The sequence below is a fragment of the Accipiter gentilis genome, chromosome 24, assembly GCF_929443795.1.
Source record: "Accipiter gentilis chromosome 24, bAccGen1.1, whole genome shotgun sequence".
NCBI lineage: Eukaryota > Metazoa > Chordata > Aves > Accipitriformes > Accipitridae > Astur > Astur gentilis.
In genome coordinates, this window is record NC_064903.1 from 15,429,750 (window position 1) to 15,444,352 (window position 14,603).

Genomic DNA, 14,603 nt, shown 5'->3' on the forward strand with positions numbered 1-14,603 from the left:
CACAGGAGCCAGGAGCCCATCTTGGTCTGCTTCTGGTTTGACACAGCCTTCTGGGTCACCTCTCCCATCCCAGCAGCTGGGGGAGCATTCGTACAGGAGCGTGCCCTGAAGAGGCGCTCCTCCTGTTGCCAACCTGTCTTATTTTAGATAGAGAGGTGCAGGAAGGCCCACGAGGACAGAAGGATGTGGCTTCACCACTCCTCCAGTCCTTGAATTGAGCTAAGAGCCCCAAGTCAGGAGCACACTCACTGAAAGTTCTATCTACAAATGCCCAGGAAAGCCGTCTAAAATTGCACGTGATGAAGTTGGACCAATACAGCTCCTGCACAGGGATCTGGCAGGGACACAGGAGCAAACAACTGTGTCTCATTTGAAACAGGCCCGAATTTTTGTATCGGTCTTGGGACCTCCAGGAATTACAACAGCTCGTTGGGATACAACTTTTCTGTCTTGCACCATGTCCTGATTCTGAAGGAGTCCCCCAAGCGTGTCCTGCAGCACCTACAAACAGCAATAATCTCAGCACATTCTGACCTTACCAAATTCTGTAGCACGTGCCTCCCTGCTGCAGGACGGGAGCTGGACTAAACCCTTGTAGCAAAGAACTTACTTGGTGAGTTCATCTCATCCTGCTGTTTGTGATTTCCCTGTGGACAAGCTCTGAAAATCACAGAGGTAGCGGTAGCCTTTGACAGTAACTTTTTCCGACTATTTTTTGCCTGTGTGTTTGTGTGCACACATAGGTATGCAACCTATGCAACATGATCAGACCACCTGCACTGGTGAAAGGGTTAATTCAGTTCAGTGTCCATGTGCTAGTCTGCACTGATCCCAATGAACAATTCCCACCATAAAAATGCTAGGCAGCCTCCCATTTTTGGGCTGGGAAAGCCACATTCCTGCTGGAACACAAGCCTCTGAACAAAAAGGTTTGTGCCGCTTTTCTGCATGACGTGGAAAGCAATCTTTCAGCATGACTGACAGATAAAAACGCACTGCCAAAGTCAAAATTTCCCACGTGCTGGTTAACAACACTCTCTTGTTATTTTTTGCAAGACAAGAACTGGATTAAATCTTTGCAACAAACAATTTAATTGCACGTCAAAGTTCCCCTCAGATCACTATGTCCTGGGAGCAGATCACACTTTCACCCCTTTGCCACTTAGCAAAGAGGGGCTGGGTCTGCATCTGGCTTGCTGCTTCACTCCAAGGCATGACAAATACAAAATGATCTGAGAGAGGGCAGAGGTAGCACCCATTCTCTGACAAGCAGCAGAAGCAATCTGAGCAGTTTCCTCTGAAGATTATACATGCTTTTATCATCACCACGAATCCTTCTCTGGTGCAGCCTTCCCAAAGGGTTCAGAGGAGGTGACGTATTCCAACAACATGGTTGCATCTGGTTCAGATGTTTTGGAGCAGGAAGACTATTAAAAGTAACTTATCTGATGGGGTTTTGTTCAGTGGGGGAGGTTAGGAGGGTAGGGGAGTTAAAGGGCTTTTCCTATTCTCTGCCAGACCACATCTCCTCAGGGAGGTGGCTCTTGGAGATGGCAGCAAGGCACGGTGTAGGTCACTGCCTGCGCTGGCTTTGGGGCTGCGTCCGTGCCAGCCATAAGCAGCGGAGAGTGAGAGGCTGTTATGTCATTTACAGTGTAATTCCATGACTGCTGGTAGAAGCTGGTCCCTAGCAAGGTTTCCTACTGCTGCTGCCTAAAACAAGCCTCTTGACTACTTAAAAAAAAAACCTTCAGAGGCGAACGGATCAGTCTCTGCTTCTTAGCTCTGGGAATGAGGAGAAACACTAGCTTGAAGGTTTCAGGGCTCCTCTGTGTCCACTCTTCCCTTTCTGCTGCTACAGCGGGGCAACAGGAGCTGGGTTTTTTTTATGAAGTATTGGATCCCTCGTTATTTGGGGTGAATGGGAAGGAGTTGTCTTCTATGGAGCCAGGACTGACAGTAGACTGGGAGGATGGGAGGATGGCTTTTTCCTTGCTATGAGTGTCACGAAAACAGGTAAAACATATTTGAGACTCAGAAAATAATCAAAGGTAGCTTATAGGAAGACGGCTTGCAGATAGAAGCCTGAGGAGCAGTTCCTGTGCCTGAAACTGAAGCAAAAGGCACCTAGAGCGAGGTCCCTTTGCTGACACTGTCCCACTGGGGTTTGGGGGGAGAAACCAGAGACAGAGCGAGCTGCAGTGGCAGCCATCTCCCCAAGTTACTGAACATGCCACCGAAGTCCTGTACTGCACCTGCTTCAGCTCCCAGCACAGATCTCTGAGGGTGCTGCTTAGCTCTCTCCCTCCTAAATTTGAGTTGTGCCCACAGCACAGACCACCCTTCTGCAGGGCAGTACCAGCATAACACTGCCAGGCAAGGCTGCGCTTTTGGGTGTACCACGAAAAGTTGCGGGATCTGTCCTGCGCCACCCAGTCCCCTGGCATATCCAGCACACTGCAGACCTAATGAGTTAAATTCTCACCGAAACATTGCATCTCATGACTCCAGAGCTGCCACTGTTTGGAAAAACACTTCAAAACCCAAAGCTGCCTCCCTACAAGGTTATTCACTGCCTCCAAAACACATCCAGGCTTCAGGAGGCAAAGCTCAGACAGTTAATGGATGGTGTGTGGAGCACAGGATTGGCATGTCTGAACGCACACTGCAACATTTCTGGCCGGGATGGGCAGTCTCCCCAGGCACAAACACAACAGACCAAGTGCAGAAGGCTTTCATGCGGACTAAGATGGTTACGTGCAAAGCGAGAAGGTGAAAGGTCCAAGTACCAGGTCAAAGGTTGCCTCGAGCGGTCGCTTCAGTGATCTGACAGCTGGCTGAGTCTTAATTAGCAGGCAGCGAGCACATGATGGCAATGGGCCAGGGAGGGGGGATCAAGCACAGTAACAAAAACAGCAAGCAGAGGTATGTCAAGAGAGCAACATTTTGGGGAGGCGAAGAGAAAAAAAAAAAGTGAATGCATTATACAATACATTATAAAAAGACGAGGCATGCACAACGTGGGGTGGGCTGAGTAATTACCTGGCCTAGCGGCTAGTCAGCTATTTTGCCTCGGTAAGTTTTAAAAGTAAAGAAATGTCATCATGGGACACGTGCTTTAGAGCATATTCACTGCAGCTGGCACAGTGGGTCAGGAGCACTCAGGGATTAGCACCTGCAAGTGGACTTGCACTGGGCTTCAGCCCTAATTCTGCAGCTACACGCCATGCAGAGGTCAGCAAGAGCACTTGTGGCAAGGGAAGGACCACCAGTAAAGAAGGGGTGTTCAAGCACATGCTTAAGTGCCGTCCTGAACTGGGGACTGAGCCTGACCCAGTTCATCTGACTGTGCTGCACTGATTTCAGCTAAGCAGGAGTGAGTAAAGCTACTACTTGTGCATGTCAAGTAACTGCAGGAGTGGGTCCCTCAGAAATATCTTCTGAATTTATATTTGAAGTCATTCCAAATCTGTTTTAGAAGGTACACCCATTTGTCTGGCATATGTTTTTTGATCCAAGAAAACTGGGCACCATTCTTTCCTTTATTAAAGTCTTATTCCTCAACAGGTACAGTAAATGCATCAAGCCTTGAAAAGTAAATGAATAATGTAAGCTGTTTTGGTAGCAGCGGTGATGCAACAAGCCATCAATAAATATTTTAAAGGTTCTAGTTAACAGCATACAAATAAGGTTAATTACATTTTTAAGAGAAGCCAGCAGCATGAATAAAACATGCACTGGCTTTGGTTAAGTAGCAGTGTCCTAGATAATTAGTAAAAAAGTAAAGATTCAATTGTAAAAAACACAAGAGTTTCATTTCAGAAGGTTCTTTTTCAACAGACCTGGGCTCTTGTTTCAACAGTAATAAAAATAGTAAGAAATCTAAAAAACAAACTCTGCAGGACAAATAAATACTGCAGTATGAATTGGTTCTTCAAATTACATTTGGGTAATACTGATGGTATAAGGAGGGCAGTTGTTTAATTTCTAGAAGCATCCTCATTTTGATTATGTTTCACCATGAATGAAAAGCAACCTCTTTTACTGTCTTAAAAAAAAAATAAAATTCAGAAAAATTTTAGTAGCCTTACTTCTAAATCAAAAAGGAGGCAAGAACCTTTTTAATATTAGTTAAAAAAAAAAAAAAAAAGAAAAAAAAAATCACAGAACAGATGAGGTTGGAAGGGACCTCTGGAGATCATATCTAGACCAACACCCTGCTGAAAGCAGGGTCAGGTAGAGCAGCTTGCTCAGGACTGTGTCCAGGCAGGTTCTGAGTATCTCCAAGGATGGAGGCAACCTGTTGCAGTGTTTGGTCACCTTCATGGTAAGGAAGTTTTTTCTTATGTTTAAATGGAATTTCCTGAATTTCAATTTGTGCCAACTGCCTCTTGTCCTTTCAATGGGCACCACAGAGAACAGTCTGCCTCTCTCTTCTTTACTTCTCCCATCAGGAATTTATATACATGGGTAAGATCTCCCTGGGCCTCTTCTTCCCTCCCAGGCTGAACATCCCAGCTCTCATCTCTGGAATAAATAGGTGCCATTAGACCAAATTCAACAGAATGGCAACATTTACTCCAGCTAGGAATTTTATCTTGTAAGTCTTCCTTGACTCATTTTTAGAATTGTAGGTATTAAAAGTCATCATTCAAATTAAAATGCAGGTGGGATCATCTCTACCAGGTCCGAAGTATTGAACAGGTCAGGAAGTCACCCTTCATCTGAGTCTCGCCGTTTCACTAAGCCTTGGCAAAGGTATCGGGCACAAGTTTGCTAAGCTCAAACAACTGGTATCTGGTCTGCTTTTAAGTCAGTAGAGATTTTGCTACTGGCCAGGATCTCCCTGCAAAGGATGTATTATGGGATAGGCAGTCTTTGCTTCCGTTGTGTACTGAGGAAGCTAAACTGACACCTGCGACTTAGCCAGGGAAGGTGTTGGTTCCAAGTGCTGCTGTACTTGCATTCATGTCACGTCATGATGACACGTCAGAAAATCACAGGACTCGCCACCATGTCCCTAACTGGCGAGATGTGCAGCACCACTCAGGGATTCATGCTGTGGTGAGCACATAGAAAGGATGAAAAGATGGGATCCATATTGCACATGCTCTCAGGTTTCTAGTCAGCCATTTACAAAGCACTCTACTTTTCCACAAACAACACGTGACACAAATGAAATCTCTTAGCAATGGAAATACAGCTTGAGAAGAGCTCTACTTACCATTGCAGCTGCAGCTGTCTGGTTCACCTGGTGTTGAGCTGCCTTGATTTTGGCTTGCAGGTGTGCAGGGGGATGAAAGTACTTGCATTTCTCCCTAGAGCATCGACCTTTGATGTAATCCATGCAAACTGTAACAGTATTTTCATTTGTGTCTATCATTGCAATATCTATAGGGTGAGCATAGCGGCAATCATTCTCACCACGTGTGCAATTTCCACGCTGAAACTCTCGACAAACCTTAAAAGAAAGTCACATTGTTGAGCAAAACATCAAGTTATTCTTCATTCAGTATTTTCAACACAGAATATCAGTTCAGTTGGCCACATTAAACCATGCATGCATTCTAAATCCATACTCATCTTGGGTAGCACATGTACCAATAGTCACAGGGGCAACTGGTGCCACTCACAGCTGGTTCAAGGTATGAAAAAAAACTACATTACCAAGGCCAATTACCTAAAGCAAGTAAAGTACAGAATTTATGCAGAATGCAAAGTGACCCCAGGAAGTCAATGTTGTTTTGCCAAAACTTTTGGAGCTCAGGATTCCTCCCCTGCCTCTAAAACTTAAATGTTAATAACTCTGCCATTTGTGTCTCACCTGGATTATGTATTTGTTATGGAACACACACTTGGGTAGGACATTTAATTCTAAATGTTGCATGTTGCTGTTATTTGCAACAAGTACCTTTTCTTAAACGAGGAGCCTCTTTCACATAAATAGTCTCACTGCCCTCCACAGTAAAACTCCAACCCTGGGATTACATGACAGTGCATTTGATTACACTGCAACATGTTTGTAAGATGTTGCCAAAACCAGCTAGCTTTACGAAGATCTTGCAGATCCTCCTAAGTTATGACCACCAAAGCATCAAAGGCAGAGAAAAAGGTATCACAAAATGGATCTGCAAGGTTTCCTTGTCTGAGGAACTGAGAAAAATTGCTGAGGACTATAGCTGGTGGTATAGATCACGTACCAGTGCACTATCAGACTGAGTGTGGGGAAAGGTGAGACATCAGCAAGGCAATACAAAGTACATAACACAAAACAACGTGTTTTGAAATTACACCCTTCTCCACTACCTTCCTGTGTTATAATTTACACCTGCAGGGGCCTCTGAATTCAGGTCCTCAGCCCTTACCTCCTGCAGAGCCTCTACTTAGGGTTTGAAAGACATTTACAATTCCTCCAACACTAAGTCCTAGAATGCCCAGCCAACGTGGGGGGAGGAGACATCTTTCCAATGCCCCATACTCACCACTCCCAACAGTGTAATGCTTAAAGCTTTCTGTAAAAGTTCAGTAAGCTCATCACTAGACAAGGAAAGTGTCTGTTACTTCCAAAACATCTTCCACTCAACTCAGTGAAAGGGTAGACCATCTACTTGCAATTTTTTAAGTGTGGCAGATCACACACAGAAAACAACAATCCCAGCCCTGCTCTAATGCCCACTGAAATCAGAAGAGTGAGTGCTCCCAAATTTCCAGTGACTTCCAAGGATTTGGGATCAGGTCCCACATGAGAGTCTGCTCAAGCAGAGAGCAGCAGCCCTGTGTTAGGAAAGCTGCAAGTTAAACTCTGCACTGTGGTGCACCAGGTCATTCTAGCAGAGAGCAACAGCTGGGACCACATGTCCTGTTCATTCCTGTCAGCAGTATCATATCAGACGTCCAAATACCTCCAGTTTATCCGTACGCATCAGTTTCTGCCCAGCAGAGCCTCCTGGTACTGTAACAGTAGGATTTCCAGAAACCAGGACAGGAGTATTTGGTAAAAGCTCTGCAGGAACCAAGCCCATCCCAGGAGAAACATGACTCAGGTAGGGACTAAAAGCCATCGTGGGACTTGTTGCAAGCGATGGAGTCACAGGAAATGTTGTCTGTGGATAGAAAGAGGAAAAACAAAATATTAAAAAGCTGTCTTGGATTACCCATCAAAGCCTTGCATCATTTCAATCCTTTTAGACAATTTGATTAGCAACATCAAAATGCTGTGCCCTCCAATCTATTCATTTATCGCCATTTACTTGTGATCCATTCGCTTCTCCTGACTCACAGATTTGTGACTCATCCTGAACACAAGGCATCTTTCTTTGTCAGATCAAAGCATATTGATGATCTTTATAGTTTAATGACACAATTAAGGATTTCATGCCAGCAATTAGGGCAGGCCCAAATTAAACAGACTTCTCATTCCCAAATAAATGTCTCAGCCTTCTCTATGTCTACACTGCAATGCTATACAGAGACCCCCAAGGTAAACTGCAGCTTCAGGGCCTGGAAGCAGGTAACCCCATTAGCTATATGGCTGAATTCACTATCAGCCTGCACCGAGCTTCATGTTATCATGGCTAGTGTGGCTCAGGTAGACAAAAGCAATCATTCAGAGTCAGGCCAGGCATCTCTGCTGTGGCACGCTTGAAGGTCTAGCATTCTGCACATCTGGGGTTTGTTTCAAGACTGTTAACAACCTCTGGGCAAAAGCCATTTTGCAGGAGTATCCCAAGCCTATGCTCCATGTGAATGGCAGCAAGAGGACACCAAACTCACTAGTGTCACATGTGCCAGACCTCATGGCTTTGGCAAAAGCAGGTGGGTCATGGGCTTGGAAGAGCCATGGACAGAGCGTTCCAGATGAGATGGCTCAGGTGGGCCAGCACCTGTGCTGCAAGAAGCAACATTCCCATGAGGAGATAGAACAATGGGCCTTAAAGATCTTCATGGCTTCAGATCCCTAAATCACATTAAGCAGGCTCTCCAAGAGCAGCAGAGCTTCAGTGCTGGTGGCCAGAGCCACTTCCCCAGCCTGAACTGCTCCAGCAGTGCTGGTCTGGGAAAGGAGCTGCCGTTCTGCCAGGCAGGTGAGATCACACAAAGCTCCTAAGCAGATGCTCAGTTTAAAGTCTGTGAATAGCCCCTACAGCCAGGGAGGTTGTGATACTGAAGCACCAAATCAGAGGTGTATTTGGGAATTAAACCAATTCCAGCTGTTGAAATATCCCCTCTGCTCACCCCAAAGACCAGAGCCTGCATGGCAGTACTCCTGCTCCTGTAGCAGGGGCTCGAGCAGCCCCCAGGGGAAGCAGCCTGCAACTTGCAGCCATTTTTATTTTCCCTTCTGTTACCTGCTCCATTAGGAACTCCAGGTTACAGTTACAGCTGGTCATGTTTGCAGGCATATGTGATGCCCTCCTCAGCTGCATTTATTGCCAAGCAGAGGCTGTAGCAAGTGTGCTTACAAAATGGCCTGGGGCATTTTTTTGGCCACACACATCATTCCCTCCTTGCTTTTATTTTGGTACTTCTAGTCATGTGGGTTTCTAAAAGAAACTACACGTGGACAGTGTGTTTCTTGACAGCATCTTCATCCCAAGACTTTCATACACTAGGAAACACTTGCTTGTTGCAATCTGGAAGAAGCTAGCCCGCAGTAACACCAGCCAAGCTGTCCTAACCTATCTTTAGCTTAACGATGCCCCCTTCCTAAGGTCAGAGTGACAGCAAGCAGCTCCTGAGCTGATGAGAAAGGGGATGACAGGTCGCTGCCAGCATACGTCCTGCTTTCTCCTCCTCAACGAGGAGACACGGCCTCCTGAATCAGCAGCGCTGGGTGCTTTAAGTGCAGCAGAACCAAATAATCCTCTCTCTGGGAGGGATTTCCAATTTTCCTTCTTTTGAGTCTGAGTCAAGCCCTGCTTCAGCTGATGGGAGACTTCAACCATTAAACCCAGAGATCCTCCAGTCCATGGCCCTTTATTAAATCATTATCTTCTCTCAATTCTCTGTGGCTGCTAGACATTTTACACCTTTTGCTGCTAGAAAAGCTCTTTAAGGATCTTCAAATGCTGCGACTCCCTGAACACTTTAGTGAGAAGGCAGCATCCATTAGACTGTTTTCTTTTGTGTGAGCACTAGTAATTACAGTGGCATCTACTGAACTTCTGTCACTACTCACACTGTAAATGCTATTTTAAGGAGCTTCTCCAGCCTGACCAGTCTGCACAGGGTCATGCTGGGGCCTGACATGTTGTCAGCACTTGTTTTACGTACCCATTGTAGCCCAAACCCTGCAGCACATGCAGCTTGCAGAAACGCGTGGGCAAATCTACCCTATGTTCTTCCAGCACCTAATACAGCAGGAGTCCTGCGTATCCTGACAGAGCAGGTGTGACACAGACATTGTTCCAAAATTTCAGGAGATCCTTTAAAGCAGGCTTCCCCTGCCTGGGATCAAACACAACCAGGAGCCAGCCCAAGGACCTAGCTGGTTTCTGAGACAGAGGGGAGAAGATTCCTCCCACTGGTCAAGCGGAGGATGCCAGAGCATTTGTGCAGCCAGAGAGGAAGGCTGGAGTCTTGCAACACCTCACACTGAGTGAATTCACCAGAAATCAGTGGGAAGGGGTACAAAACATTCACAAAAAGATAATATACCAGCCTCTCCACCAAAGCCATGACAAACTGGGAGGCAGGTCCTGCTCCCTGTAACAGTATCCATGTACAAGGCAATTCCTTAAAAGCAGCCCCTCTCCTCACTGGGAGCAATCGGCAAGGGCTAACGGATCCCAACCCAAGCTGAAGCGAGCAGAGGAAAGATGTCCATGAGGAACAGTTGAGGACTACAGTCTACTCGCAATCCTGGAGACCTGCAGAGGGGTACGTGAAGGAGCAGGATGGGGTTTTATCACCGCCACTGGTTGTTCACCCATTTCCATGCCCTAGCATCTGCTGCTGTGTTCCCGAGGTTTCACAACTGCTTCTTCTGCCCGCCTGAACTTTGCGCCTGGTGCCACTGATTGAAAGTGACAGCTCTGCTCCACACCCTGCCCGCAGGCAGGGGACTGACACTCAGGCAGCCAGGCAGGCGTTTTCAGCAGATGCACAGCCAGAGTACAAGCAGACCTCACTCAACACATTAAACCTGGAAGTGCTGGGGTTCGAAGTCTGAAGTGTGCTAAGCACACTGAAAACTGCTCCTTTGTAAGCTGGCATCAGGGAGCTCTGTATTTATTGTGGCTGATGAGGGGAAAAGATGGGCTGTGCTCATTGCCAGCCCTGACTGCCTGTCTTGGATTGGGAAATCCAGTCTGGCTTGTGCATCAGTACCAGTAATAAAGATGCTGCCAGCCAAATCTCTCCTCCCTTTACGTCTGTGCAAGTCCCCCATGCCAGGCCTGTCCTGAGGGAATCTGAGCGAGTTTCTTCCTTGCAGCCAGCATCCAACTCTAATTTTTACTCCAAACAGCACTGCTCTCCTCAACTTGCCTCCCATTCACCTCTTGTGATTGCACCCAGCCAGGAGACCTGACAGATCAATATTATCACTGTATCCTAAAAAAAAAAGTCTCAACTTAGTTGCTGGTGCGCTCTAGGGCAAAACAGAGGGACTGAAAGTATCACTACTTACCCCTGCTGTCCCCCTTAAAGCTCTTTCAAATTCAGGAAATACAGGGGCAAGCTTCCTTGCAAACTAACTTTTATTCACTGTAGCATATGCAGATACTACCAGTGACTCCTGAGCAGAGGAAAACAGGTTACAGTGCAGCAGCAGAGGGGTTCAGACTGGTAGCAGCTCACAAGACTGGTTTACTGAGTATTAAAATCTTTGTAAGAATAAATAATAATAAAAAAGCAGCAGCTGAAATAGCTGTTGTGAGAACATATCTCGCAGGAGGGCTGCCAAGGACCTCAACAGCTCTGAGCTGCCCACAGACCCCAAGCATGGGAGCTGTTGGATTGAAGGTGTGAGCAGTGAGAAGGGACTGTCCCAGGGAGAGGCATTTGTCACCACCGGTGGTGACAGAACCTGGAACAGCTGATTTTGTTAACAAACTAGAAGTTGCATTCAATTTGCCTGGCAGAAATTGTGTTAAAGCTAGAGAAGAAACACAGAGTGGGTGTGAAGAGGAAGGCAGATGAGCGGCTGGTGTTTTGTCGAACACAAGCGCTGTCTCAGCCGGGAAGTGTTGATTCTGAGTTACCTCAGATCCTAAAAAGGGAAAGCCTGAAAATGAGACCCCCAGCAAAAATACAGAGGTGTTGATGGCCTGAAGGAGGGGAAACAGGTCACTGCTAAGCAGCTACACATGGAAAGCACACAAAAAACAGTGGCAGCTTTTATTACAGTCTGGTGAGAGAAACGTAGAAGATAAAGATCTTGTACTGACAAGGCTGAAGACCCTGATATTGAAAACATAATTGATGCTGCTCAGAAAAAGCAAAAACCTGTGTTCCCCTCCAATGCAACTGCATGGGGCTGGCTGTAAAACCAGCCCTCTAACATGATGGCTGAGCACGCTGGAGTGAATCCAAGCGGCCAAAGCATTCAGCTACCTACAACCACAGATGCTTGCTTCCCCAATCAGACTGCAAAGACACACTCATCGCTCAAAGGATATCTCATTTTTGGGCTGCTGTAGTGTAAAAGTCAGGTGTTAATGCCCCACAGCACTGTGTCTTGGCAGACAGCAGCTCCCGGGTGGGCCAGGGTACATGTGTTTATTCATTCCTAGTGTGCCTTTGACTGGAGGCTAAGATATAGATCAGGTTTTTGCTGCATGGAACAAATCCATGCCTAAAACACCTGTTGAAATCTGCTCCAGCACTTGGTGCAAGCATCACTGGCCAAGCAAGTTGCTCACCCTGTGCTTTAAACCCTCCATCAGCACCAAGGGGTGGCAGCAGGGTCCTGCTGCCCCAGGAGGGAATGCATGGCTGTGTTAGAGTCTGGGTTGTCTTCAGGGCCATGGGTGACTCAGAGCTGTCAAGACAGTCCTGGCTACAAATACCTTGACAGGAAGAAAAGATGAAGAGCTTGAAAACAAAGAGGGGGGAAACAATTTCCCAGGGCAGCAGCAGAGGCAGCTGCAGGGCAGGAGTTGAGGCAGGTGTGTCAACACTGCCATGCTCTATCCAACTGCCTGTTCAGACACAGCTAGCAGGGCAGCACCATGCAAGCCACTGCCCTGCTCCACCAGATCAATTTGGAGCCTGTGCTGAAGCACCTCCATGGCCAGCTCCAAAAGTCTGTCTCTCACTGCTGCAAAGGGATAAAGCAGAATAGAGAGTGTGTGGATCAGGCCCAGCGTGCAGCACTTTTTGGGTGGCCTTGCTTTGGCACACACAGGGCTCAGAGTGACCATATCTGAGAAACCAGACACAGCATTGACCAAAATGGCTCTTTGTATCGATGCCAGATCCAGCTCTATCCACCTTCAACCTGACTTTTATGCAGTCTTAACAGAGACAGAGGCAAAACTGGCCTAGAGAGCTTCTAGCACAGCTCAACCAAAGCCAGCAGTCATGGTGAATTTGGACTTTCAAAAGTCAAAACTTTGCTAGAGTCCTCCTACTTGGCACCTATGTGGTCCCTCCAAGGTCTCTCCCAGACAAATAGACCATGCTGAGCAAATACTCTGCTCTGTTTCCTTGCCTGACTTGTTTTAAAGTGCTGTACAAAGCAGCCTGTTTAAAACTGCATCATGGCCACCAAACATTCATGTGATTCTCAGCTTTGCACGAACCGTTAGCAGCAACATCAGAGAGTAACCAGAGACTTCAGAGAAATAAGCTCACACTAGAAACCATTAATTCACACCTAGCAGGCTTCCGTAAGCAGCATGCAGCAGGCAGCCCACATGGGACATGGTTCTTCTCCAATCAGCACCTTCATTAACCAGCCACCATCAGGATCTTAGCTCTTGGCTCAATGGGATGATTAGCTCCTGGTGGACGTCAGTGGTGGTGCAAGAAGATGTGGCAGTGAATGTTTAGGTGCAAGCTCACAGACAGACACATTCAATGCCATTTCAGGAAGCATGGTGAAAAGCTGCTATGTCAAGTGCTGGTTTGGTGTTGTGTGTGATTTTTTTGGTGTGTTTTTTTTCAACACAGTAGCTTTTCTGGTGAAAATGCACTTTAAAATGTCTAAGCATTCAGCTATTGTTTGGAGCTATTAAGCATGCTGTTCCAAATCTTATCTCTGGCAAGCATCCCAATTAAGCAGGCATCCCGTTGATCAGCTTTCTGATCACATGGGATTTGTTCTGCTGCTGCATCTGATATAATACTTTCTGCTTTGAAGAATTTCATGTGTAGCCAGAAGGAGGCCCCACCCTTCTCATTTAGAAAGAAAAAAAATAAAATCTCAAAGCCTGCTTCCACTGGCAGCATCTCCAGGAAATCAAAGGCAGTTGAAAGAGCAATCTCTTGTTTGTCCTGAAATTGGTGTGGAGCAAGTCGGGCAGCAGGAATTAGACCAAGAGCTCGTTTACTCTGAGCAAAGTGTGGGAAAGCAGAAAGGGAGCAGCCATTGCAGAACAAATTTTTATTTTTCTTCTTTGTCCATGTCTCCCTCATGGTACAGTTCAGAAACCAGGGACCTTCCTCATCAGATAAGGTTACCTCTGAAATGAGAGCACTAACCAAACTGACAGATTCAGTCTCAGAGGCAATTTAAATGACAGGAGCAAAACTGCAGGAGTGAACTGGACCTGCAAGATTGCAAAATGGGAAGATGGGAACTTTCCAAAGAGGAAATCCCAGAGATGTTTTGAACAGCCAGCCAAAGAGTGTCCACTGTGAATTCCCCACAGAGGAAAACCCCAAACAGGAAAGGTTTGCTTTTGGTACAAGGCTAGGAAACCAGTGCTACCATTTTGTGGGAATTCAGGATTTCCTTCTGATGTGCACGTACTTTCAAACTCCACAAGATGTGCAAAGATTATAGCAGATTAGAGCTTAATGTGCAGAGCAACTAAAGACTTTTTCTGTGGCACATTTTCCCTTCTGCCTCACTTTTCCATCTTCAAAATGGGAATAAACAGCGTTTTCCTAGCTTACACAGCAGGGTGAAGATAAAACTGCTAACATGCACACATGATGACCAGAGTGAGGGCAAACATGGAAAATCCTTCACAAGACAGGAGGAACATGCTAGACTGGGGAAATGCCCCGACATGGCGGCAGAGGACTATCATGAAGGGACACTGGCCAGCTTTACCCGCTGAAACACAGCTCCGTCACGAGCTCGTACACCAAACAGCACAACAGCCTCCAGCAAAGAAGAACCCTTCACCGGTCTCTTGTAAGGCTAAACCAGAGACACCCGAGCTTTTCAAAGTCAGGGTGACAGATGCTGAGTCTGAAGCCCCATTTGGGCAGAGAAGCCAGGTATTGTAGGTGGGACATCAGGAGGCAACTGTAGGCTGGTTTACAGACTTGTACACCTTAATACTAGAAGAGTTTGTCCTAGGGATCCAGCCAGACCTCCTGTGTGGCACAGCACAAGGAACCTCACCCAGCAACTGCACATCAAGTACACATCGCCCCAGGAAAGATATTCAGCCCAACTTTAAATGGAGAACTCCTAATTAAGCTCT

The 14,603-nt window shown here is 46.5% G+C and overlaps 1 protein-coding gene across 19 annotated transcripts in view; it reads right to left on the reverse strand.

Annotated features, from left to right (window-relative positions):
- The window catches only part of MBNL3 (muscleblind like splicing regulator 3), a 167,984-nt gene that overhangs the window by 19,206 nt on the left and 134,175 nt on the right, over positions 1 to 14,603 (reverse strand). For all 19 annotated transcript variants that reach the window (XR_007509382.1, XR_007509383.1, XM_049827406.1 and 16 more), the window contains 2 exons: positions 6,903 to 7,103; positions 5,225 to 5,461 (listed from right to left, as the gene is read on the reverse strand). Coding sequence is in view for 17 of the 19 variants with exons in the window: in XM_049827406.1 (XP_049683363.1) it covers positions 5,225 to 5,461; positions 6,903 to 7,103 (438 nt within the window). In the remaining 2 variants the exon portion in view is untranslated. The remainder of the gene's footprint in view (positions 1 to 5,224; positions 5,462 to 6,902; positions 7,104 to 14,603) is intronic.